The sequence below is a fragment of the Herpailurus yagouaroundi genome, unplaced genomic scaffold (genome assembly GCF_014898765.1).
Source record: "Herpailurus yagouaroundi ecotype Mexico unplaced genomic scaffold, PumYag 77, whole genome shotgun sequence".
NCBI classification, from domain to species: domain Eukaryota; kingdom Metazoa; phylum Chordata; class Mammalia; order Carnivora; family Felidae; genus Herpailurus; species Herpailurus yagouaroundi.
In genome coordinates, this window is record NW_024412388.1 from 34,907,156 (window position 1) to 34,934,179 (window position 27,024).

Sequence of the window (27,024 nt, forward strand, 5' to 3'; positions counted from 1 at the left end):
CCACTTCTGGATGCCTGTCTGAGCTCTTCCAGAAGAATTCAGGCACTCCCTCTTCTGGGCTTTGGAAAGCAACATCATTTACATCACCCTGTAGTGACGATCTGTGTCTCTTACTCCACTGGGAGTCTATCAGAATTCTGAGTTCTCTATTCCCAGGCCCACAGGCCAAGGCACTTCCATTCTTGCCCACACTAGCCCTAGCAGAAGACTAAGCCAAACAAGGGTGGACCCTCCCTCCTAACTGCAAAGAACTACGCAGCCAGCAAGACTAGCTCAGTGGCAGAGGCAGAGGCGCTCTGCCCTGGGAAGCCCTCTTCTGGGCGCCTACTCCCTTCACAATCCATCAGAATGGGGCAAAGTGGATTTTTTTTTTTTAATATTCTAAAAACTTTATTGACTTGAACCTGATTTGAATATGTCAGATGAGGGGCACTGGGATAGCTCAGTTGGTTGAGCATCTGACTCTTGATTTCAGCTCAGGTCATGATCCCAGGGTCATGGGATTGAGCCCTAGATCAGACTCCACGCTGAGCATGGAGCCTACTTAAGATTCTCTCTCTCTCTCTCTCTCTCTCTCTCTGCCCTTCTCCCCAGCTTGTGCACGCTCTCTCTCTCTAAAAAAAGAAAAGAAGAGAAAAAAAAAAAAAAGAATATGCCAGATGAGAATCAATATTGTACAGCAAGTTGTACAGAATTTCTTACATAGAAAACTTTACATCTGTAAAGAACACAGCCCTCCTTTTGGATCAAAATGGCTGCTACCAACTCCCACCACTCATTCCTAAGAGATCCCATCGCTTCCAGCCCCAATCCTCACATTTGGTGAAACCCTCTGCTTGGGGAAGGAACTTGAAAGCTCAAGAGAAATGGAAGCTTCATAGGGCCAAGTAAAAGAGTAAAGTGGATAGAGGGTGGTCCTTGGGATCCTATCCCCTCTCACAAAAAATCCAGAAAATCTGTTAACCTTCCTTCAGCACTGTATCAGAACTCTCCACCCTCACCTGCTCCACCAGGCCTCCAATATCAGACACCTACAATAGAGAGGGTGAAAGAATGACAGCAACTGACATTTGTCCATGAGTCCAAGTGACCCAAGGGCATGGGTAAGAGAGAGAATGATACAGTCTCAGTGAAGGACAATGGTCCTCCCTACAACCAACCTAGCCCACTGGTACCCTGATCTTCAGGGCAGGCTAGGTTCAACTGGCACATAGGCCCATACTGCTTTCAAACCCACAGCCACAGGAGAATTCCAGAAGCATGGATCCCACCCCCTTCCTTCCCTAAGAGCACACATTATTGGCAGATCAGACAGCCTCAGCCAGTCGACCCTGCAGCCCTCTAGACACAGGCAGCCAGCAGGCCCAGACATCCTAAAACTTGCTCTAACCAGCTTCCATGCTCTAAACTCCCAGGTAACTTCCTTGACAACTTCCCCAGGGGTTCAGAGAGATGCTCTAGCCCTTGTAGCCCCACGCGAGACAGGAGGACAATCCTAGGCTCTGAGAAGAGAAGTCATGGCAGCCCCTCCATCCTCCGCCTCTATTGCCAATATTTACTCAATGCATAGACTCAGCGCCAACCCCTCAGGTAAGCCTCCACCAAGTCATCCAATTCTGAGGGATGAACCTCATGCCTTCAGGGGGTTTGACGCCTCAATTAAGAGGGACCACCTAGACCCCAGTAAGGGACCTGTCTGGTGAGTAGATAGAAGGAAGTCAGCCAGACATAACAGGGTCTCTGTCAGGTCATGAAGCCAGATTCCAGTGATGTTTTCCCCCCTAAATCAGACTCTGAAAGCTCGCTCCGTGAGTATCTAGTTCTAGAGCCCACTCCTCCAGGCAGCCAGTGGCATAGAGCGGGGAAGAAGTTGGGTCCTAATGTGTAAAAAGCTCCAGCAAAGCAAAATCATTTACTCTTCGGTGTGACTGCTCAGCAGAGCTAATAAATCTTGCATGAGCAGGGCCGATTCTAATTTCCTAATATGAAAAGGCATTTGGATTGAGAGAGAGGGGGAGATAAAAGTGATTGAATCTCCAATAGTCCAGGTTACTGACAAGAAACATCCTGCTCAGCCCTGAGAGAAGGATGGCAGCGCCCGCCCGCCTGCACACACCCATCCGTTCTGCCCCCCTCTTGGCGCGATACATCTCAGTCTCGTCTATTGACAGGACGTGGCTTTAAACACAGTTACACAAGTTATCATTTCTGCCTTCTGATCAATCTGAATTTTCAGGACAATTACCCTCTTAATCAATGATTGCTATCAGCAGCCCTGCGCCTGGACGGATTTCTCAGCAAGGTAATCATGCCGCCAGGCTGGACGGCGTGTGCATAGGCAATGAAGCTCCGGGTGGGGTCTCCTCCCTCCCTCCTGAGTCCCCCATATCCCAGTGCTGCCGCCAGTATCGAGGACAAGGACGGCAAAGTGTGAAGGCCACTTCAAGGAGTGATGGGAATAGAAGGAAGGGAGGGGAGGGGGCCCAGCCACCCAGTCAGTCTTTCAGACCACCTGATTATGGAACAAACCTATTAAAACCCTAGATTTACTGCCCACCACCCTGATGCATCTCCACATGTCCTCCTGCCATCATTCCTACCTCCTAATTAGCCTAATAAAGCCCAATTCTAATTATGGGCTCAAACTATTAGGGTGAGTAAGTGCAAAGAAAAGAGAAATATTGGTTTTACTAATCTCTCAGAGGCTACTGGTTCTAGAAATTCCTTTTCTTTTACAGACCTGGTTCATATGGACTACTAACTGGAATGGTAGGGGCAACCTCTTCTTCTCAGATGCCTAGGCGTCTGGAGCTATCACAAAGCCAGCCTGGCCTACAGCCAGGAAGCCACCCAGCTCAACATTTCCCCCAGGGCCTTTCTGCCCTCTTTGGATAAGTTTTTCCCTCCTTGTATAAAACAATCCAGGGTCCCTCAGGAGAAGAGGGAAGCAGGGGTGGGGGTAGGGGGTAGGGTAGAGTTAGTCTCTGCCTCAGTGTTGAGTTAGCCAGAAACCTTACTGACCTTACTTGCCATCAAGGGGGCAACTCAGGAAAGCTTCTCAGATCAGTTATTGTTGGGCAAAGGTCTTACACCAGAGAGGCCAATAGTGGAATGGGAAGGGCATGGTCCAGAACACTGATGAATGAACTTACACCTCAGCATGGGTGGCAGATATATGAATAGTTATACTGGGGGCAGAGTGGCTTGGGGGATTTGCTATTATATCCCAAGGGGAAGAGAATTAGAAAGCATGCATGTATTCATTCACTGACACTTACCGAGTGCTAACCATGAGCTAAGTGGTGGGAATATAGCAATGAACAGTATAGAAGTGACGCTTACTCTCAGGAGCTCACAATCTACTCAGAAAGACAGACAGGTGTAAAACAAACAAAATATATGCAAAAATAGTAAAGTGAACTTGTACACAAATATTCATAGCAGCATTATTCATAACAAACAGCCAAAAAGAGGATGCAATCCAAATGTCCACCAATCAATGAGTGGATAAATAAAATGTGGTATATCCATACAATGGAGTATTATTCAGCAATGGAAAGAAATGAAGTGTTGATTTATGGTACCACATGGATGAACCTTGGAAATGATGCGAAGTGAAAGAAGCCCATCACAAAAGACCACATACAAGAAATTCACAGGATTATAAGAATAGGCATATTTATAGAGCCCAAAAGTAGATTAGCGGTTGGTTAGGGCTGGGGCACTTTGGAGAAACGGGAAGCAACTGCTAACAGAGTTTCTTTTAGAGGCAGACAAAAATGTGCTAAACTCAGATGGTGATGATGGTTGCACTACCCCAGGAATATACTAAGAAATACTGAAAATGGTACACTTTAAATGGGTAAATTATATGATATGTGAATTATAGGTCAACAACACTACCATAGAAGTGCAGAGAGCCCACACAGCAGGCCCACCTAAGTGAACAAAGCCAGGAAGCTCTACCACGGTACATAGGCACTTAATATAGGTGTCTGAAGGAGAAGGAAGTTCCCAATGGGAAACTCAAAGTCATCACAAAGGACGCAGAGTTAAGTCTTGAAGGATAAGTAGTTCACTAGGCAAGAATGCAGCAAAGGGCATTCCAGGTAAATGGAAAAAATGTGAATAAGGCCTGGGGGTGACCATGCAGGCTATCTTGGTATAGTTGAAAACCCACAGGGGTTTCAAGACACAGGCTAGAGAGCTTGGATTTCACACAGCAGACATCAAGATTTTTCAAGTAGAGAAGTTAGATAATTAGTACAGGATAGCTTGGGGTTTGACAGCTTAGGCACGGGAAACAACATGCCACAGTTGAAAGGCCATGGTCTTTGGAGTTACAAAGCCAGGGTTTAAATCCTTCAATTTTTCTTCCAATAAACTTGAATGACCAATGAGGGCTGGAATTTTTTTCTTTTGCTCCCTATCTTATCCTCAGTGCTTGGCGGAGTGCCTTATCTAGTAGGTGGTCAACAACCATTTACCGAATGAAAATGAAGGAATGAATGACCACGTTGAATTCAGTCCCCTTTGACAAACCTTGATTTAACATCTACTGTGAAGCAGGCATTCTGGTTACATAGCACCAGTTCTTGATGGGCAGGGTCCCTGTCCGATTTCTGTCTCAGTGACTTATGTAGGTTCTGTTTGGCACAGGGCAAGTGTTTGAATTGTATTAATTCCCTTCTCTCTCCTGGTCTAGGAGGTTTCCCTAAGTGAATCTTGGATAGGTGTGGCATGAGCAAGTTGTAGTGACTAGCAAGAAAAGGGGAGCTGAAGCCATAGGGGTGGGGAGCTTCAGGAGCAGGTGGTAGTATCCAAGGTATTTGTCCCAAAGGAAGTCATGGTGCTCCAGGAAGCCAGCAAGCAATTCCAGTTATCAAAGCCAGTGAAGACCTGAGTGGGAATGAGAGATGATTCCCACGGCCCGCTCACAGAACCCTCTGCAGACTGCCTTGCACCCAAGGCAGTGGGCCTACCTGCAGGGAGGAGGCCAGCATAGAGGTAGGGTGGGATGTACAGGTAGATGAAGAGGGGAAGGTCTGGGCCTTACTTCCTAAGCACCCTGTCCTGGCTCCAGAGACCTGTCATTTCCACTTCTCCCCTCTGGTCAAGAGAGACCTTCAGCTCACGGCTGACCACCGTACGAAGGGGGCTCCTCAGTCTCCCAGCCCCCAATTCCTGTAGGGCCTCCTCTCCCCTCCCTCATCTTCCCTCCCTTTCCTTCCTGCAGAGCTTCCCTTGAGCCATAAAAATAAAATAAAACACAAACACCCACAGTCCAGGAGGAGGGCGTCAGACAGATAATGGGCATTTTATATCTTTTTATGACACTCCCCATAGGCAGCTCGGCAATCACAGCGCAATAAAGGCAGGCATGCAGCTTGCATAGTTAAACAACTGCCGGGTAATTAGGCACAGCAAACACACCATTGGGGAGGCCTCAGGGTTGCCCTGGGATCTGCCTGCAGCCTGTCCTCCTGCCAGCAGCCAAGTAGGTGCAAAGCCCAGGTCTAGCACCATAAGACCTGGTCATGGTGCTGAAGACAGACCACTGGCTGGTGCCCTATGCACACTTGGGCTCATGCCTATGCACACTCACAGGCACACCTATCCACACTGACATATAAGCACTTCCCAAGCAGCTAGCCTGGATCTCATCTTCCCAGAAGGACCACTCATCTTTACCAAGTAGGGCAGCCTAGTGTCTCTTGAGGGCCCTGCTTTAAGGCTCTTGAAAAAGTCACTGGCCTGGCTACAGCCAGGACTAGCTCATCTGAGTAGCTCTGAGCTTATCAAATCACACAGGCAGGGGACATATAAGCACAAAAACATGCTTACAGGGACTCTTCTCTTTTGTGAATTCTAACTCAGGACAAAGTTGAATTCAAAATAAATTATTTTTAAAAACACACCTAAACACACAAGTCCTATTACTATACCTAATTACCTCTATTGTACTTTTTCCCATTTGCCTTGACCCACCCATCTTCCCTGCTAGACCCGGAGCTCTGTATAGGTAGACTAGACCTGATTCATCTCGGAGTCTAAATGCCCCGATGCACAGGGCTTTATTGAGTGACTGGTGGTTGAATGTGAATTTAGAGGTCCTGGTACAGGCAGAGCACAAGTCACTGGCTACCTGAGGCCTAGGTCCAGGCTGATCAACCTACAGACAGATGTCCTAACCAGCACTAAGGACACTGCACTATGAGTCCCCAGTGCCCATTCCCTCTCTAGTGACCCCAGCCAAATTGAGAAATTTCAGGGAACTGACGGCTAATTCATGGGACAGAATAGGCAAAACCTTGGCTATAACTCCATCTGAAGACTGAGACAGCCAAAGGTCCCATATCTGGGAGCCACCCAAATCAGCTTTGAGGAATCAGCCAGGGAAAATTAGCATCCAGTCTTCCCCCAAGAGAGCTGACAGCAGGCCAACAGAGCTAACACAAAGACCTTGGGCTGAACCAGCACAGTCCCATATGAATGTGAACATATGTCCAGCTACTTGTTCTGGTCTCCAGGTGACCTTCACTCTGCACCTGCCTTGACAATCAACAGAGGGGACTTAAGGCCAAAAGAAGGGTCTGTGCTTCACCCTGCCTTTAGGATAGTGAGAGGCCTAAAGAAGCAGTGAGACAACAAGTTTTGCCTCACCCCATATTCTCACGGAGAAGCCCAAAGCCTCAATGCCATTCAGTCTAGTCCAGGCCACCCCAAACTGTGACAGGACCAGCTATCCAAACCCTTCTTCATTATCTGAGCCCCAGTTCTCCTGACCTGATGCCAGGCAATGCTCTGCATTCCCCGGACCTTTAACTTTTCCCAATGGGATAGTGGAGTAGTCCCAAGGCTCAAGATCAAAGTAGATAAAGGTTTAAGGGGAACTTCTCTCACCTTCCTTACATCTGTCTCATTTTCTCCTGAGAACAAACAAGAGGAAACCTAAGGTACCATGAGTGCTCTCAGAATGGCAAAGGTAGAAGAGATGGCCTCGTCCAGCTCCCTTATTTGTTAGATGAGGAAACCTAAGGCTCAGAAAAGGCAAGTGACCCAACACCAGAGCCCGTATCTTTTATCTTCCAGCTTCAAGTTCAGCTCAGGGTTCTTTGTGTTGTACTGTGCGGTTCTCTGGAGATGAGGGCCTCATCTGCCCACCTCCAGGTAGGTACATATTTCCACAGACTCCATACATACACCCTTACCCATATTCCTAGATGTGGGCATGTGCAAATACCTGAGTGGACACAGAAAGCTCCTACATGGAGAAATACACTTCATTTTTTTTTTAAGTTTATTTATTTATTTATTTTGAGAGAAAGAGACAAAGAGGGAGAGAAAGAATTCCAAGCAGGCTCTGCACTGTTAGCGCAGAGCCCAAAGTGGGGCTCAATCTCAGAACTATCACATCATGACCTGAGCAGAAATCAAGACTCAGATGCTTAACCAACTGAGCCACCCAGGATCTCCTGAAATACACTTTTAAAAACACAAATAGACATCCATTTACACCTGGGTGCACCCTCATACACACACACAGACAGATCCCCATTAAATAGGTGTCACTCCCAAGAGACCTGGAGTGTGAGGCCAATCCCTATCCTTCCCCAATCACTGACTTTCATTGACCATACAACTAGTAATGGCTGGTATGCGTTTGCCTCAGCCTCCTGCTCCAACCAGGCCAGACCAGAGGAACTGCCTTCAGGTGGTATCTGCTATGGGACAAGTGACAAGAAAGAAGCCAGGAAAGGAGAAAACCTGAATTTACATCCTGGTCATGTGGCCTTGAGCAAGCTTCTTAGTCTCCATTTCAGCACCCATAAAACAGGGACAACAGCTCCCTCCTTGCTGAGTAGCTGTGAAGATGAAATGTAATAAGTGTGTAAAGCACCTAGCACAGAGACTGGCACCAAGTGGGGCTCAAAATGCTGGTGCTCTATTATAGATACTGACAGATGAGGTCTGCTTCCCAGAGTGGCAGCAGGGCAATGTGGGAAGGAGAAGGGAGGCAGGGCTGTGACTCCTGCCTTCAAACAAGTCTCTTTGTCCTTTCCTCTCCTTTTCTGTAACTCCTTCTGGGTTCCAGGGTCCAGAGAAGCAGTAACAATAACAACAACAACAAAACAAAATACAAAAAGAAAAAAATGAAACAAAACAAAAGCCTGGGAGAAGGCAGAGTAACTCATGGTTCCTTTACTTCTCTCAGACTTAACACTGAGTGTTAACGGGTCAACCTCTCCCTCGCCTCACCTCTCTCCCCAACTGCCCTCAGCTCTTCCACAGTATCTCTATGCCTCTACTTATTCCTGACATCCCCTCTGCTTGTCTGATTCTGTGGATTGGGAATTCTGGTGGATTCAAGAATGAGATCTAGTCCCTATTCTCAAGTGGCTCGTGGTCCTGCACAAGGACAGACCAGGCCACACAAAATAACCAAGAGGTGTTGACCTTGGGCTACTCTGGGCCCTAGAAGCTAGCCCAAGGGTTAGAGTATAGGCTCTAGGGGTGCCTGGGTGGCTCAGTCAATTAAACATCCAACTTCAGCTCAGGTCATGATCTCATGGTTCCTGAGTTCAAGCCCCACGTCGGGCTCTGTGTTGACAACTTAGAGCCTGGAGCCTGCTTTGGATTCTGTGTCTCCCCCTCTCTCTGCTCCTCCTTTGCTCTTTCTCTCTCTCAAAAATAAATAAACATTAAAAAAATATAAAAAAAGAGAGTACCGGCTCTATAGTCAGGATGCCTACGCTTAAATCCAAGCCCCAAACAGACCCAGGAGAGCTCACGCACTCTCTTGTTCTCAGAATTCACCTCCTCAAGGACACAAGAGAAAGACAGAGGAAGGCCCACGGTGGGACCAGGAGAAAGAGGCAGCCTCACTTGACAGGGCGCAGACTCTGAGCAGCAATCAGCAAGAGGCAGACAGATCACGCAGCGGGCCTTGTTGCAAAGACCTGCCATGAAGGACATTGCAAGCATTCCAGAGTAGAGGTCGACTTGAAGCAGCGGCAGGGAACTTCACTGAGGACCCCAGCTGCCATGAGCTGAATGCTTCATCTGCTCCATTTCCCCTTGTGGCCACTCTTACCGGGGATGCAGAACAAGGTGGGCTAGCTCCCTGGCCAAGAGTGTGCTGGTTACTCACCCACACACCAAGTGTCAGCACTTTTCTAAAAGCTTTACAAACATGACCTAATGGATTCTTCACATTTGCAATTTGCCATGTTTTGCCGTAAGGATGTGGAGGTCTTCTGGCACAGCAGTGTTGGACTGCCCAGCGCCAAAAATGCTACAAGGCATGGTGCCCTCTTTCCCTCCCTGCTATCCTGGGCCCATAGGTTCTTTCTTCCCTCACATGGACACGAACATGGCAGTTTTCTGGAGTGACTGCCCCATTCTTAGAAGGCGGCTTAGGCTGTCTCCATCTAGACATCGGGCAATGGTACTTTACTGTGCTAGCTTGCTCTCATTTCTCTGGGAGAAGGCATATACACGGTGGGCCCATATCAGTAGCTTAAAAAACCTGAAAACTACGGTACACAGTTCTCCAATCCAGCAAGCTGCCACACCCCTCCCAGCCTTTGTTTATACTGCTCCCTCCGCCTGGAGTGCCCTTCCCACCCTGTCTCCTGAAAACTTTCACGGCCCAAGTCAAATGTTTCAGTGAAATCTTTGTTGACTTTCTCTCCTACAGCCCAGAGGAGATACACCTCTCTCCTCTGCACTGGAGGCAACAAGAGCAATAAGAGCACTGTATCTGGAGTCTACTGCCTAGACTCGGGTACCTGTTCCATCACTCACTAGCTGCTGAACCTTGTGAAAGGTTCTTTACCTGTCTGTATGTCAGTTTCCTCATCTGTAAGATGCTAATAATACTACTTATCTCACAGAACTGAGAATTAGTGAGTGACTTCATATAAAGCATTTAGAGCAGTTACTACTTCATTATTATTAATTATCTCTACTGTACAAAGGAGGAAACCAAGGTTCTGAAAAAGCAAGTAGCTTGTCTAAGGTCATACAGAGCCAAGAACTGTCTGAAGGTAAGTGTGACTTTGCACTCCACTGGACAGCAGCCATGCTGATGGCAGCTGGAGTCAAGAACATGAGATGGTCAACTCTGCTCACTACCTTCACACTAAGGGTAAGCTAGTCCACAGATGGCATGAGGCTCTTCCTCGCTGGTGCTCACGCAAATTCTGCCGGGGGAACCTCTTTTTCCTAGCTCCTACACACAAAGTCTTCTATATCTACCTTGCACTCCTCTCTCCTTCACCCCTATAGCCTAGTCACATCAGTCCTGGTGGTCAGTACGAGGACAGGGGAAGAGCAGAGGCCCAAGACAACTCTAAGAATGGGTACTGTTTTTCCTCTTCTACAAAGAATGATACTGAAGCTGAAAGAAGTAATTTTCCCAAAACCCCACAGCCAGTTAAATGCAGTCAAGATTCTAAATCATGCCTCCTGGACTCCAGAGTCTACATTCTGTGTGTCAGGTATTAGTCAGATCTTTTGTAGGTTCAGAGAGGTTAAGGAGTTTGCTCCAGGTCACACAGCTAGCTGGTAGCAATGTTAGAAGTTTGAGCCAGACTCGTCTGGTTCTAAAGTTCTCTCTCTTGCATTAACGGTCTCCAGCCTATGAGCTACATCCCCAGGGGCCGGTGTACACACCAAGCACCACCTGAAGACTAAGTGAAGGGCATAGCTCACATATAGCCATACCACTAATTTACGCAGGTTTATGCAGACAGTGTTGTAATTAACAAAATACAAATCCACTTGAAAGCCAACCAAATTCACTGTAGCTTTTTTATTATGTACTTCCCTTATCTTATCTCTAAACACCCAAACACAAGTTCCACCAAGTGCTGAAGGGGGAAGGGAATGTCCGTGAAGTTTTCTGACATAACTAAGAGCTCCATGTACTCTGCCTGCCTACCTCCCTAAGAGCTCTCCAAAACCACAAGTAGGCACCTTTCTTAAGGTACTTTCCTGATCCTTAGTTACAAATGCACAGTAGAGAAGTGTCTTTGTGTGGAATAATTGTCCAAAGGTCATTAGCAGTAACAGGAGGCACAATACCCCAGGACCTGTGACACATGAATGTTAAGAACCAATGCCATCTCTAGCAAAGAGGACTCAAGTCCTGAGCTATGAAAGGAAGGAGTCAGGTTAGTGGGTTTCTGTCTTTCCAGCCCTGGCCTCCAACTCCTTCACTGCCCACCTGCCTAAGATATATGGTCTGGGGAAAAGAATACTCCTAGTAGGGTTCAAATCCTAGCTTTACCTCTTCCTGGCTACGTGCCCTTGGGCGAGTTACTTAACCTCCTTAAGCCTATTTGTTTGAGAAATCTGGCAGGGGAATAGGCATCTGGACTCTGGAGCTCATTAGTCCAGCCCTGTATTCAGTGTGAGTTCAGTTAGTTCTTGTTGATACCTAGTGTGTACCAAGTCCAGTGCTGAGTACTCGAAATACAGAGATAGATGCCATGTAGACCCCAAAGAGTTCACTCTAGCAGGAAATACAAACATGGAAGCAGATAATTACAAGTGGATGTGATACACTCATTATAAAAAGTACTGAAACCATACAAAGGTGATTGACTATTTCTACCAGGGGTGGGAGAACGTCAGAGAAGCCTTCACAGAAGAGGGTTTTGAAGGATGAACAGGAGTTTTCCCAATGCACCAAAAAAAGGGGGGGAAGGCAATGTAAGCAAAGGCAACAGAATGAGCAAAGGGAAGCGAAAACAGTCCCTTTGAAGAGTATACTGGAAGAATGGCAAGAAGTTTGATATGGCGAGAATGTTAGAGGGACAGGAGATACAAAGATAGGGATGCTGCAGTGAGATACTTCATCCAGGGCCTTGGGTACTTTGCTCAAGAGAAGGGATGGGCCACAGCCTTCCATACCTACCCACTTGGCTCCAGTGCTCTTCCTGTCAAAACAAGCACACTGCAATCCCACCCTTTCCTGTGCCTTTGATTTAAGAGTTCCTCTCCTGGCCCTGACAGTAAGGCATTTCTGTCCCACAGATTATAACTCACTCTGGGCTATTATTCAGCTCCCCAGCCCTGGCCCTGCTGCAGTTAGTCCAAACATAATATCCTTCATGCATATATTATCTGTCTCCCTATTATCTGGAATCATTTCGGAATTAAATTTCAGTCCTGCAATATTGGCTTCAGGAGCGGCGCGCTTTATGGGCTAGTCAAAGGTTAGAATACCAATCAAAATAACAGTGCCGATGCAGCGAGACATTTTAATATTCCAAAACCCGGTAATTGTAAAAGGACATAATATTTTTTCCCTGATTACCCCAAAGGCAACACATGTTAACAAGGCGAGGGAAGGAGTGAAAGAAATTTCAGAGTTCAGACAGCTGTAAGACATATTTAAAGGAAAAGCCAGGCAGGGCACTACACCATGGGGGCAGGGAGATAAGAAAGGAGACATTCTCTCTAGCTCCAGCTGCCCCTGATTCCAAATACAGCACTATTCCCCCTGCTACCCTAACTATATCCCAAGAGCTCACTCCCAAGGGCAGATGTTGCAGAGGGCAGGAAGAAAGGAGAAAGAGCTCAGGATGTGAAGTCTTGAGGCCTGGGTTCTAGTTTTGGCTCTACAATCCATGTGCCTCTAGCCCCCAAGACCAGCCCCTCCGGGACCTGAGCATCAAATCCAGCAGCAAGCACTCCAGGCTGCTCTCCCACTCACCTCTCTTTGTCCCATGCTTGTGTCCTCACCTCTCCCTCATTTATACCTGGTGCTCTGTGTCCTGTCCTCTGTACACATATTTCTTCCCAAAGACAGCTAGAGGCCCTGATCTACCTGGCTGAGAGCGGGCTCTCCCACTAGGATAGCGGCCCATAATTGTCCCATGGACAATGCTCTGTACTTTGGATGATGCCAAAGACCTGGCCATGGTCTGTCTGCTTCTGACCATTACTGGTCCGGAAGCATGTGTCTTGTTATAGCCCTCTCGCCCTCCAAAATAAAAACAAACACCTTGTAGGGACTCCAGACCTCCACACCCCTCTCTTGGTTTTCGGGGGTTTTCTGTTCTTGTTTTTTGCAAATTAGCTTCTGAATAGCCCCAATGGAGGGGTTCTACAGCTGGCACCATGTAGCCACCATTCCATAAAGAGTCCTAGCCTCTGTCAAGCTGCCTATAACTTGACCAGCTTTATCCTCTTGGCTCCAAAATAGTGACCTGACCAACAGACTTTCAGATCTGTTCACTCCTGATGGCTTCCCAGCTGACTGAGCCCACTCGCTGGAGCCTCCAATCTGCATCATCCCGACCTGCTGACCTGCCTATGGCCCCCAGCAAAGAACTTCATTAAGGCCAAGAATTTATTCCTCCATAAGCCCTTAATTTATTACTGCACTGATTGGGACTCTGAATGCTCCAAGGTCAGGAAAAGTCGCACTCAATCGTAGACACCAACCTTCCCTTCAGCAGTTTTTCCTGCTGTCTGCTCTCAGGGGAGGGGGGTGGGGGAGACAGAAAGGCTTCTTGGAGGAATGCTTCTCCTTTTTGGAGGGATCCAAGAAGGTCTCCTCCTCCTTATTCTCTCTTTCACAGCTGGTCCCCACCCCATCCTCTTCAGAGCACCCAGAAATTACAACCAGGTAGATAGCACAGATGGCAGAGGAAAAGTAGAGCAGCAAGCACCATACCTGGTATATCCGGGTCTGTTAAATTCTAGGTGACCCCTCCCTACAACTTCTGAGCATGACTGGCTGAGCCCTGTCTGCCAGGACCGACTCAGAATCCTTCTAAGACTGTCTGCCTGCTTTCCCAAAAGCCCACCTGAACAGGCCCGGGGGGAATTCCAGACCAAATGTGACTGTATATGCATGCACTTGCATGGTTTGGTCTGAATGCGCATGAACTATATATGTATACGTGGAGGCATATATTTGCATATATACTTATCCCTATGTGTCCATGCATATGCAGTGAGAATGTATACATTATGCGTGCATGTGTGCATACACATACTCACTTCCGTATGGAAGTCTCATCTGAGTTATCCATTTCTTGACCTCTTATTTGCACTAACATTTTCCTCCACCCAATCTTAGCTACTCACTCCCACGGGCACACCTTGGAACCTGCCAACACCAAGAACTGCCCCATCTCTGAAATCACTAATTCAGATAGCCTACTCTAATCATAATCTCTTATCTTTCCATGTGGCATGCTCGACTACACCCGATACACCTTTCCTCGTCGTCGTACAGGGACCCAGCTACTTTTTCCATATCCGTCAGGCCCCCTGCTATTTTGTCTTTCCTCGGTATCCAGCTGAGATATCATAGTTCATCCTGGCAGTATCTTCAACAACTCCTTTGTTCCTTTCATCACACTTCTTGGGAAAGTCTCCACCCCGGATGAATCTAAATGTATGCTCTCGGCATCCCTACAGACAGGCAGCGGAGCTCTGCTAAAGAAAAGTCCTACAACTGAACGGAGTGGTTCCACTAGGAATTAATGCCATCAACCTAGATGGGACTCTCAACACTGCCTAGAAATCCTACTATACTTCTCAAGTCGGCTCACACTTCTTTCCTTTACTAAAACTACAGCAATCCTTCTGACTTTCTACAAACCTTCCCAGTCCTCTGTTATTAGTTACCAGCAAATGACTCATCTACTTCACAGAGAAAAATAAAAGCCATCAGATGGGAACTACTTCAACTTGCCATCAATTCTGCCAACCTTCTGCATCTACCGCATCCATCTTCTCCTTCCCCCTCACAAGACAAGGGGGTCCTTCCTCCTGCAGACAGCCAGTTTCCATACCATCGTTTCCTCCATCCCATCTTCTCTCAACATCTCTCACTCCTATATTTTCAAACTTTCCTCTCTAAGAGTGCCTACAAACAAGCACATGTCTCCCATCTTAAAACGTGCCACCTGCCTCAACCCCACACTTGCCCCCTCATGGTGCTTGTCCTTTCTCTCTCCTTCAAAGCCACATTTCTAAAAAGGTTAAAATTTCTCTGTCACCTCATTTACTCCCCAATTCACTCCAATTTGGCTCCTGTCCCTCTTACACCATTAAGCGTTTTCACCAAGGTCACCAAGGTCCTTGTGTCTCAGTCTGGTGCTTGTATTTCAGTCTTTCTGTTATGCGGCTCTCTGAGAGATGACCAGTCCCCTTGTCCTGACAACTCTTTCTTTCTGTGGTTTCTGTGGCACCACACTCTCCTGGTCTACCTCTTCTCTATCACTCTTTACTCTCTCCTTTTTACCCTGTTTACTCTCCTTAGCACAAAGAGTCAAGCAAAACTAAATTTAAGTTCTACCTCTGCCATGTCGTGGGACACTGAGCAAGTTTCATCAACACTACGTGCCTGTTTTCTCAACCTTAAACGTGAAAAATAGAGATATGCAAATAACAGATAATCATTTCAACAAGTAATCAGTATAAAAATTAATGAACTGTTGTGTATTTAAGTGTGCAATTGACACTTACAATACATCTCAATTCAAATGCTAAATCATCATCAGAAATACTAGATCTGTATTTAGATTTTAAACAGTTAACAGTTGAAAACGTAAATTCACCAACCCAGGTTGTTCTAAATATACTTCAAAGTACTTCAAGAAAGTGTAGTTACATTTAAGTTAATGAAACTGAAATAAAATGAAAAATGTGGCAATTATACCGGACAATACAGGTCTAGCACACAAGATGCGATCAATAAACAAGAACTTTTACCACTGCTATCGGTGACCACTCCTTCTTCTCTATGTCTGATTCTTCCTCCTCTATCTATCAAGTGTAGGTATCTCTCAGTGCTCATTCTTGGCTTTTCTCTCTTCCCACCCTGTATACTCCACTCCCATGGCTTCAATGATCACTCATCCACCAAGAGATCCCCTGAATCTGTACCTCTTAGCCAGACCTTATCCCTGAATCCCATATCTTTATATTCAACTACCGCCTCAACAGCTTCACAAGAATGTCTGAAAAGCATCTAAACTCTGCATGTCCCAATTCGTCTTCTCTTTTAATCTATAAACTTCTCCTTCTTCCATGACATCAGTACATTCATTCCAATTCATCCAGTTCCTCAAATCATAAACCTTAGAGTCACTGTGGTTTCCTCTTCCATCATCAACCTTCACAGCCAATCAATCACCATTTTGTATCTACTGTATAGTCAGTTTTGCTATAATACTGGTTTTGAAAGAGCAAATTCACTCCAATGCAATGTATTAGTAAACAGTTGAGCATAATGCAAATTTTGCATTTGTTTATGTGTGATTTTGTCCATAAGCTATAAAGATAAACACAGGAAAGTATACCCACCTAAAGAGAGCTGTGTAAGAATATGCAAAATATACACATGCTTACACTTCAAACAGATAGCAGCTTCCTAGATTGCCACATGTATTATACACTGCATCCATCTGGCTACAACTTTCCAACTGATTCCAGAGAACTCTCTTTCCACCACTTCATAGTAACTCCCAAGTTGCAACCTTTCTCATGCCCACTGCCAAGCAAACCTCGGGGTTTTTTCAAGGTAGAGTGCCATATTTATTGTAGTATTTATGTATTTCTTAACCATTTAACATGTGTAAAATTATGCTACCATTTTTTTTAGATTCCTATCTTTTTCATATGTCACTGATGAAGTTTCTGAGTATTATGCTCCTAACCCCATTTTTATTGCAACTTTTTCTTACAACTTTTCATAGCATGGTGATTCTTAAAAAGGTCTATGTTGCACTATAGCAGAACTGACTATACCATTTAACACTGTAAAACCAATCCATGTCTCTACATTTCCACTGCTATAAGTTTAATCCCAATAATTATCAACTTTCACCTGGACTATATAGTAATGGTCTAATTCTGTGGTTCTCACCTAGGGGACAGTGCCTCCCCATTCCCACCCCTGTCTAGGCCCCTGGAAATGTATGTGTACATGGCAGGGAGGGAATGTTTTTGGTTGTCACAATGACTTGGTGAAAGGCACTACTAGCATTCAGTGAACTGGGGGAACAGAGATGCTACAAGTTCAGCAATGTTGCCCATACAATGATTTGCCATCCTAACATGCCAACTATAACCCCATTAAGAGAAACCAGTACTGATCCCCCCATATCAACTCTTAGCACTCTCTATACTGTATCCAGAAAGAGCTTTTTCAAAATGCAAATCAGATGATACCTTTCTTATGTTTAGTGTCCTTTAATAGTTTCCTATTACCCTAAGGATAAGGATCAAAATCTAAAGTGTGACCTACAAGCCCCTGCCTCCTCCTCTAGTTTCATCCCATGCAACTCTCCTCTCTTCCTCACACTCACTATGCTCCAGACTATCATTCATTCAACAAATAATGACTAAACATCTACTGTGTGCCAGGAACTTTTCAAAGTGATGAGGACAGGGGTGCCTGAGTGGCTCAGTCGGTTAAGCATCCGACTCCTGACTTCAGCTCAGGTCATGATCTCACAGTTTGTGGGTTCGAGCCCTATGTTGGGCACTGTGCTGATAGCACATAGCCTGTTGGGATTCTCTCTCTGACCCACCACCACTTGCGTGCACTCTCTCTCTCTCTCTCAAAATAAATAAATAAACATTAAAAAAAGTGATCAGGACAGAACAGTGAACAGAGGAGACAAAAATTCTCCATTCTCGTGGCACTTACATTCTAGTCCCATGAAGCTGCCAGGCTTCTCCTTATCTCAGGGCCTTGCCACATGCTTAGCTAATTCCTACTCATCCTTCAGATCTCAGCTGAGACACCCTTCCTCAGGAAACCATTCACTGACTGTGACCCCTAAATCAGGCCCCCTTATCAAATGACAACACGACTCAGGACTTACAACACAATTAGAATTATTTAATATCCATCTTTTCTGTTATATCTCCAGGCCTGGTACAGTACCTAGAACACAGAGGGCGCTCAAGAATATGTGTTTACTGATGAAGATGGGTATGTTTATATATACATATGCATGTGTCTTAATGCTTTATGAATAGGAATGTATAAGTGTATTTGTACCTGTGTATATTGCCATGTTATTTCTGAAGGTGACTATGTGAATATATATACACACCCATTTGTATGAATGGAAACATACATACAATTTTGGGTATGCCTGCTTGGGTATATTCATTCACATGAGTAAACATGTGAATGCGTGCATGCGTGTGTGTGTATGTGTGTGTGTATTCTTCTGGCTCCTCAGTGACAGCTCTGACCTCCTGGAGGGAGCTGGGAGCAGGGCCCCAAGTCTTCTCTAAGCTGACAGTTCAATAAGAGTATAAGATCATTCAATGACACTCCAAATGTCAGCAAACATTGGCTTGCTCCACTCTGCTACAGGGGAAGTAGGTGGAGGAGGGAGATGTGGAAACCTGGCTGCTGAAAAACTGTTCTTTCCTGATGCAATGCACACCATTTCTGGACAGGAGAGGCCTTCGGAAATGGGGATAGTGAATTCAGTCCCAGTTCACTCACTGGGCAAGTCTTGGTGACCAAGACCGTCCCTACTTTTTCCACGAGCAAAGTTCCGCTGTTGGAGTTAAGCCGGAGAGGGGAAGGAAGGAAAGTAGGGAGGAAAGAGTAAGATCAAGTACAGGAGAGGGCCCTGTAGACAGCCAGGGCCTGGGTCACACAGGAGGAAAGAAAGCATAGAATAATACACTGCATAGTACCCATGCAACCCTGGCAATGCCCTCTCTGGCTTACTCTTATTGTTACTCTTTTTAAGGGAGCAGGAATCTTTGTGTGGCCTGTACTAACTCATGTAGTATAAAGGTCAGACCTGCAGCCTCTCTGTCCTGAATGGCTGCTCACAAGGACTGGCCCAGAGTTTGTAATTAAGTCATCTTTCCTGCTGGATCCTGTGGCACAGCTGGAACATGATATGGCTAGAGGGCTGAGAAGAAGGGGTTAGACCCCTCTATTGCCACTCTCCTCATGCCACTCTTATTTTTCCTAGACCTGCTCAGTTGACCTACCAAGAAGCAATCACAAGGCCAACTGGGAACGGAGTCCAGTTTCCACTTGTACCCATTTCCTCCTCTATGGCTCAGCACAGTCTGGCAGAGAACCAAGCGGAACAGGCTCAGGACAGCCTGCCTCCAACCCCAGCAGCATCAAGGTAGCCCTGAGTGGCAATGTTAACACACGGGTCGGCTGTTTTCCTGCCTCTCTGCCAAGGAACCTGGAGGCAGGGAGCTATCCAGACACCAAAAAGTCTAGTGAACTTCACAGAGCAATTGTTCAGGTCAGCGCCTGCCTTGCCTGGCCGGGCCTTCACATTGCATTTGCTGAGGCCAGCAAGCAGCCTCAGATGCACTCTGACAGCTGGCACGCTATCTTCAGGAGCACAGGCCTAGCCACACCTTCATGCATAGCCCGCCAAGCCCTGCATGAGAGGGCCTCTGTGGAGCCAGCTCTCAAAGATCAGTCAGCCAGCCAGCAACTATTCACTGAGCACATACTCTGTACCCACCACTGACCTGGCTACTGCAGACACAGAAAGGAGCCAGCCTCAGTCTCTATGCTCCAGATGGACATGTCTACAAGGAAACATATTTGGACTCAGTTTCAACACTCAAAGATCACAGGTATCCAAAGGGTCAAGGAGTCTCAAGATAAAAGACTGACTGCTGAGCTTCCCAGAAGAGGTGATACCTGAGCTGAATCTTCAAGAAGAGGGAATGTGCCCAATGAAAATGACTAGGGGGCACTTCAGACAAAGATAAGGCCACAGGCCAAGACCTGAAGGTAGGACAGAGCCTGGTCCCCTCAGCCAAAGATGGAAGTTAGTAAGTAGCTGCTGCTCAGGCCCAAGAGAGATCAGCTGGAGAGGTGGGTAAGTGTCAAAATACAAACAAGCCAAGGACCAGGTGTGAAGGACCTGAGTACCAGGGGAAAGCAAAGGAGTTCACAATGTTGCCACAAAGAATGGCTGCCCTGAGACCTATGGAACTAAGTCCAAGGTCATTCTCTTCTACTGTTCCTCCACATGCTCACTTAGCTCCAGCCCATACACACACCAAAAGAATGCTGTTCCTCCTGCTGGAAAGTCTTCTCTTCAGACCCATATTCCACCTTCCTTGAACGCCCAGTTCAAGACCCAAATCCTCACAATACCTAGTTTTACCCTTCACTGGCTTCTCTCTTCTCTAAGGCCCCCTGGGAGCCACTACTCTGATCTTTGGTGTGTTCTCTCTTCTCTGATTTCCTGGGAGTCACTAAGCTAACCAGCAACATGGGGTCCCTGAGGCGTTCAGGGCTGTTGTCCTTACATCAGAAGGATTTATGGGTGTGAGTTTCCCTAGTGGACTGGGCCTCCTGGAGAAAGGATGCCAACAGAGCAGAGATCTTGGGAGTCTATTCCTGTACCTTCTTTCTTCTGCTTACCTAGTGTAGCACACACTAGGAAAGTAGTTTTCTGGGTAATTCAACCTCTGCCAGGCCCTAACTTCATAGCTACACAGGGTTTCTCCCAGCCCACAGCCCCAGCACCCACTCCCCAGATACTTGGTGTTGTATTAGTGTCAGTCTCCTTCCTCAAATTCAAAGGGAACTGGGCTCTATTGTGCACAGTCCTTCTCACATGACCAAGGTTCTGCCGGGGATAGGCAGGACCACAGCCAGCCTGAACCAACTCTACCTCCCAACCACATGGAGATACCAGGGCCACTCAGGAGGGTCAGAGACCACACTCATGACCACATCAAATAAGTATACTTTCCCAAAGGCTTAGCTAGTGCCACATCTCTCCTAAAGGAAATGTAGCTCATCTCAGTGATTTAGTTTTGAGCAAGAATCTGGAAAATTCCCTTCACTGGGACTTCTCTGCATACCTGGATGACGCCATATAGGGCAGTATCATACTCTACCCCTCAGCCTGGTCCCCAAGCAACTCCCCACTCCCAGAAAGGGCCACAACCTTACAGTGCATATTAACTAGGGAAGAGGAAGGAAGGACGTTGAGAAAAGAGAAGAACAGAAAGAAAAGGAAAGCGATGACAACAAAAAGAGAATAGAGATGTGTAAAGAAAGCAAGAGGGGACAGGATCTGATGCACAGGAAACCCAGAGGAAGCACCAGAGTGGGGCTCAGACACAGTACCTTTTTCAGATTAATCCACTGCTTGAAGTAGTCCGCCACTGGCAAGCCCAAGTACTGGCACTGACCTGGGAGCCTACAAGAAAGGGAAAAGAGAACAAGTTGGGCACACCCATTGTCCCAGGCATGGAGTCGGAATCTAGGAAATGCAAATAGACCTCAGAAGGCTACCCCATTAGTCACGGGTCCTACCCTGCCCAAGAAAGGCTGCCCACCTCTAGCACCCTAGACACTGGGCTCCAGATCTAAATGTGAAAACTTGGGAGACTCTATACAAAATACAAGCAGCTACTATTTTCTGATGGCCTACAATATGCTAAGGATCTTACTTACAGTTTCACATGATTCTTCAGAACGACGTTATGAGGTAGCTATTGTTGCCTACATTTTACAGATGAGAAAATGAGATTCAGAGGGGTTACCTAAGGTCCCAAAGCTAAAAAATGACAGTGCCAAGAAACGAACCCAGGTCTGTTTCACCCCAAAGCCCATGTTCTTTCCAATGCACCAGGGTGTAGCTGTTTTGTTACAACAGAGAGGCAGGGATATAAGACAAGAGGAGAGAGAAAAGGAACACGTGGAGCTGGCTAGACAGGGGCTTCAGTTCACCCTTAAGTCTCTAGCAATAGGCTTTCTGCAGATAGAGCAAACCATGCAAAAGGTAAGAGCTCAGAATTTAAACCAAGAGCCTGTTATTTTTTCTTTAAATTATAATTTATAAATGGTCTTTCCCTCTAGATATAATGTTTACCCACGTAAATCCATTCAACCATTTACTGATGTTTAATAATAAACAGGCACTTAAAGCTCAAAAAGTTAAGACTTAGCCACTGCCTATAAGGGGCTCACAATTTGTTCAATGGAATGGACAATAAAAGAAATAGACTAAACAGCCTTAAGTTGGAGCACTAGGGTACATGAAAAGATGGAGGAAGACACCAAAAATATTAGCTGGGAAAGATCACAGAACTTTCTTGCTAAACTTGGCCATAGGCAATAGAGAGGCTCTGAATAGTTGTGATTTACATAGATTTTTCTGGGGCCAGCAAAAACAATACACTAAAAAAGCTGGGTAGTAACTCAGAGACTAGACAACAGCTGTAGAGGTAACAAGCAAGGAACAGACAGAAGAGACATAAAGGAGGCCTTGGCCATCAAGTGGGATGCAAGGCCCAATGAGAAGTGGTAGAGCCCAATTCAAAGGCTTATGGCTTGGCTGGTTTCACTCTACTCAGAATCAGACACAAAGAACGAGGCAGGGGCATAGAGAGGATATCTGACACCCAGAGCAGACCAGTATTTAATCATCATTTTTATTACTGTTTTTAAATTCTCTGCCTAAATCACAGTGACTGCTTACTACTTCACCTCCAAATACCACAGAAGGAGGCACAAGTTTGGAAATGCAGTTTTACATACATGCATGGCACATGGCAAGCACTCAATATCTACTGAGTTCAAAGTGTTTAGGAGACACGTGGCAGTGGGATGACATCTAAAGGGGCAGCTGGATATCCACTTTGAGGAGAGGTCTGGATTGGAGATATAAATTGCTGAATCATTAATGTAATTTAAATGAAATTAAAGCCATGAGAGTAGATGAGAGAGCAGGGAAGAGTATGGTGGGAGATGGCCCAGATTAATGTCTCATAAGTTCTACTGAGCTAAAATGGAAATCAAGACCATTGTCACACACATGGAACCCACTACACGCAGCAGCCAGCTCTAATTTTGGACTCCCTCAATTCTAAAATTTTTTAATGTTTGTTTATTTTTGAGAGAGAGAGAGAGAGAGAGAGAGAGAGACCAAACATGAGTGGGGGACGGTCAGAGAGAGAGGGAGACAGAATTCGAAGCAGGCTCCAGGCTCCGAACTGTCAGCACAGAGCCTGACGCGGGGCTTGAACTCACAGACCACGAGATCATGACCCAAGCCGAAGTCGGATGCCCAACTGACTGAGCCACCCAGGCGCCCCAGCAAGGTTTTTGAAAGATGAAAGATAGCCTTAGGAGCTAAAATGTGGTTGCCTAAGGAGAACTATATTGTTTGGATAACTTTCTTATTTCCTTCAATTTTTCTTTTGTGTTCTTATCTTGTTATTTGTGAAAATGCTTGCTGAGCTCAGCTATTTTTGAAAAATCACATTAAGGCCTGTGAGTGAACGGGGCAACCAGAAGCAGCAGAATCTGCAAAGGAACAGGTCAAGAGGTCTGGCCAGGAAAAAGCAAGAATCGGGCCACCTATCATATTCACCCTTAGCCATTCCCAGTGTCCCCATTCTTTTAGATGACATGGATCAGGAGTCCTATTGGCTGGGCTAGCCCTGGCAGCAGGGTGAGTAGGAGGCTCCCTCTTCAGCAAGATTTCAAAGGTAGACATTTCTACCCAGGTAGGAAGGGTCTAGCACAGTAGGATCTTGCCTGATCTTCTAGGGGGAGGATCTGTACCAGAGGGGCTACATCTAAGACAGACTAGACAGACTGTCAGGCTGGATAGTCAGCCTCAGATATGGCTCAGCAGCAACCCTGAGTGCTATCTGTATCCCATGGCTGACTGAAGCAGAGGAGGATGGGACTATAATTCTCACCCAGGCTCTAGTCACTTGCAGATACACATGAAGTTTGCAGACTCACAGGCATTCAGGTTGTTGAGTCCTCCAGTCTGTGGGTGGTCCTAGCCCTGTGACTCCAGGACATGAGCAGTAGAAATGTAGCAGGTCCAGGCCCATCTTCACAGAGCCACAGAGCCATATGCCAGAACTTGAAATTCCAGATGGGAGTTTCACGGGAAGACAGCTACACATTTCTAAGACAGAACCCTACCCAGCTTAGAGAACACCAAGAGAAACCCTGTGAGAAAGGTAGGTCAGAGTAGTAGCCATCTCCTACATAAAATAGGAAACTGACGTCCAAAGAAGAAAAGGATTTGCTCGATCACACAACAAGCCAAGGGAGAACTAGAAATGGGATCTCAGCCTTCTGACTGTACAAGGTATCAGTCATGCACATGTGCTCAGAGTTCTTTACAGTCCCTGGAAAGGCAAGGTTTGGGGCTTTAGAGAGGCAGACAGCATGGTGGTTACTGCTCAAGGTCACACCTGGGTCCAAGGTTCTTAGGAGCCTAAGGCTAGGATCAGTGGGTACCAGTGGGTACATGGTTCCACTAATTTGGAAAGTAAAAGGGCAAAAGTCCCCCTGGCACAAAGGGTCTGAATACTGAGTTCCCACCAGATACTGATCCCAGGAAAAGAGCCACTGGCAGTGGGCCCTGGACTAGCCTGCGGGCATGAACGTGCAGGCAGGTTTATGGTGCCCAGGTCTCCATGCAGCTGGAATCACTGGGCACAGAGCTCCTCAACTGCCCAAACATCATCTGGCCATGCTTATTACTGTTGCCCAATGAAATTTTATGCACCGAGTCCACAGGTGTGATTTCCCCTTCTTTATGAGGGTCGGAATGACATCACCGATGGCCAATAGAAAAGAGCCAATTATGTCCAGGCCATAAAAAGGAATGAGATTTTTTCAACCAAATCAAAACTTCCTTCAGCTTCACGAACGTAAGGGGCCCCCTTTAAGGAAGGGCCCCCAGCCCTGCCGTGGGCTCTAAACTGAGGGATATAATCAGTTTCCAAGTACTATCAGACCTAGGGCTAGAGAGGGGCTCCGTCTTCAGCATTCACCATGTGACACTGCTCTCATCACAGTGGGCCCCTAGGGTCATCAAAACAGAACATCAAACCCTCCTCAAAGATGCCTGACTAGCTCCTTGCTACTCCATCCAGGCAGGAGTTAGAAAAGATGGGGTTTTTCTCAAGTTCCCTTCCTACTCCTTCTAAATAACAAAGAAGAAAGCAGAGAGCCTTCCTCCACTTAGAAAGAAAAGAGTGTGGGAGGAAGAGGGGTGCAGGAAACTCCCCCCCCCCCCCCCCCGCAAAAGCATAGGGCACAAAGCACAAGGAACCCGGCCCTCCCTACCCACCCCTCATCCACCCCCACCACCTGCAGCCCAGTGCTTGGGCTGGGCCCAGACAGCCCTGATGGCAAACAGGTGTGACCAGCTCGGCGCCAGCCAAGGCAGGGGACTAGCTCATTAAGGGAACACCACCCTCGCTAATGGGTAGGGGCAGGATGAAGCCATTGTGAACAGGAGCTCAGCTTTGAAGATTAGCTGGAGCAGAGCTGGGGGGCTCTACTAGAACTGCTAGGCTTGAGTTGAGGAGGCCAGCAGCATCCACGGAGGTCTGAGCGACAGACTGACAGACACCATCAGCCAGGAGCAGCAGGAATGCAGGCACCAGTGCTGGCAAAGTTTATGCACACTCTTCCTTCTGTGCTTTTCTCTCTCTGTAAATCTTAGGGGCAACTCCAAATCAGGGAGATCTATGTCACTCTCAGTTTTAGCACACTCGAGCCCTTAAAGAGCAGGAGGCCAGCTGAATCTGGAGCCATATGTGGATCCCTTTCTGCCTCTCTGTGAAAGCCATGAGACCCGGATCTTGAAGTGATGTAGGCTGTCAATCCTGGTGTCCAAAAACTTGAGGATGCACATACAGTTCACCTGCAAGGGCGAACTATTTTGTCCCATCTGATATGTAGGAAAAGGAGAGTACTGAGGAGCAAAGGAAAGAGTAGGGAGAAAGGTTCGGTCTTCTTCAAAGTCACAGTTGCACCATGGAGGGATAGAAGGCCCAGTCTGGGCAAGGAGTAGGCCAACAGACCCAGCAATCAGCCAGATGTATGCTCCTGCCAAAGGGACACCTATGAGGGGCAGTGGGGCTCATGGCCATGTTGGGTTTCTATGCTTGCCCATTCTGAAACGAACATGCGTGCACAATGTTGTTGCTGGCTGTCCTGTGTTTCAGAACTGCCAGGTTTCCTAGACCTCAGGAAAGGTCCCATTCCCACTGGGTCCCAGCCTGGGAGGTGCACCTAGTCAGAGACTCCACAGCCAGTGTGAAGAGTCTGCACCCAGCACCAGCAGACTATCCCAGCCAAGGCAGCACTTGGCTGGGGACACAGCTCTTTGTCTCTCCTGTTTCCGTTCCCCCCACCAGAGGAGATAAACAGACCCTGGGTGATAAACGGCCCGCCTTTCAAGATCACTTTTCCTCAAGTTGAGGAGAGTAGCTAGTGATGGATGGGCTGGAATTTGGTTATCGGGAAGGGCTGTCAGCCAGAGGTGCCTATCTCCTCCCCCACTACGCAGGGCATCATTACACTGTGGCATCGAGGTAAAATATGAGCAAGGGGAGGGAAGCAAGAAAGAAGGGAAGGCTGGGCTTCCACACGGAGCAAATTGAGCTACAATGAGAGCGGGTGTAAGGCTGGGACGTTAGTTATCTGCCGCGACACCTTTATCTCTGCGCAAATTGGTCCTTCCTCCCCCACCACATCCTCTTGTACAAACAGAGGCAGGCACAATGTGTCACCACTGCAATAGCGTGGCAATTTAACCCGAATTAGTGAGGGGGTCAAGCTAGGAAATAGGGGTTTCTCATTTCAACAGGTTCCTTAGTCTCTGCTGTGAACCACCACACTGGGGGGAGGAGGGTGGACAGAAAGCAGACTCATAATTGAATTCACTCACTTGGCCACCGCTGATGTATAAAAAATTAATGCTCAAGCCTCCTACTTATTAAAGCTGGCTAGTTTCTGTCTCACCTGCAAGATGCACCATGGCAGAAGACACGGCCTGGGCCACCCCCGGCAGGCTGAGCCCTCAGTGCTTTCAGGCAATGCAGGGATCAGCAAGGTCAGGAAGGGAGACAAAGGTGCTGCCTGAGACAGCAGCCCCACGCCAGCAACCCCTCCTAGAAGCCTACAGGATAGAGTGTAGGGTGGGGTTAAGGATGGAGGCCAGGGGGAGGGGTTGTAGAAGGTGATCACATTAGAGATGA

The 27,024-nt window shown here is 47.0% G+C and overlaps 1 protein-coding gene across 9 annotated transcripts in view; it reads right to left on the bottom strand.

Moving 5' to 3' along the window:
• The window catches only part of ERI3 (ERI1 exoribonuclease family member 3), a 128,387-nt gene that overhangs the window by 40,865 nt on the left and 60,498 nt on the right, over positions 1-27,024 (bottom strand). For 8 of the 9 annotated variants that reach the window (XM_040469983.1, XM_040469985.1, XM_040469986.1 and 5 more), the window contains one exon: positions 21,128-21,200. The exons of the other annotated variant lie outside the window; for it this stretch is intronic. In XM_040469983.1, the coding sequence (XP_040325917.1) occupies positions 21,128-21,200 (73 nt within the window). The remainder of the gene's footprint in view (positions 1-21,127; positions 21,201-27,024) is intronic. 9 annotated transcript variants of the gene reach the window in all.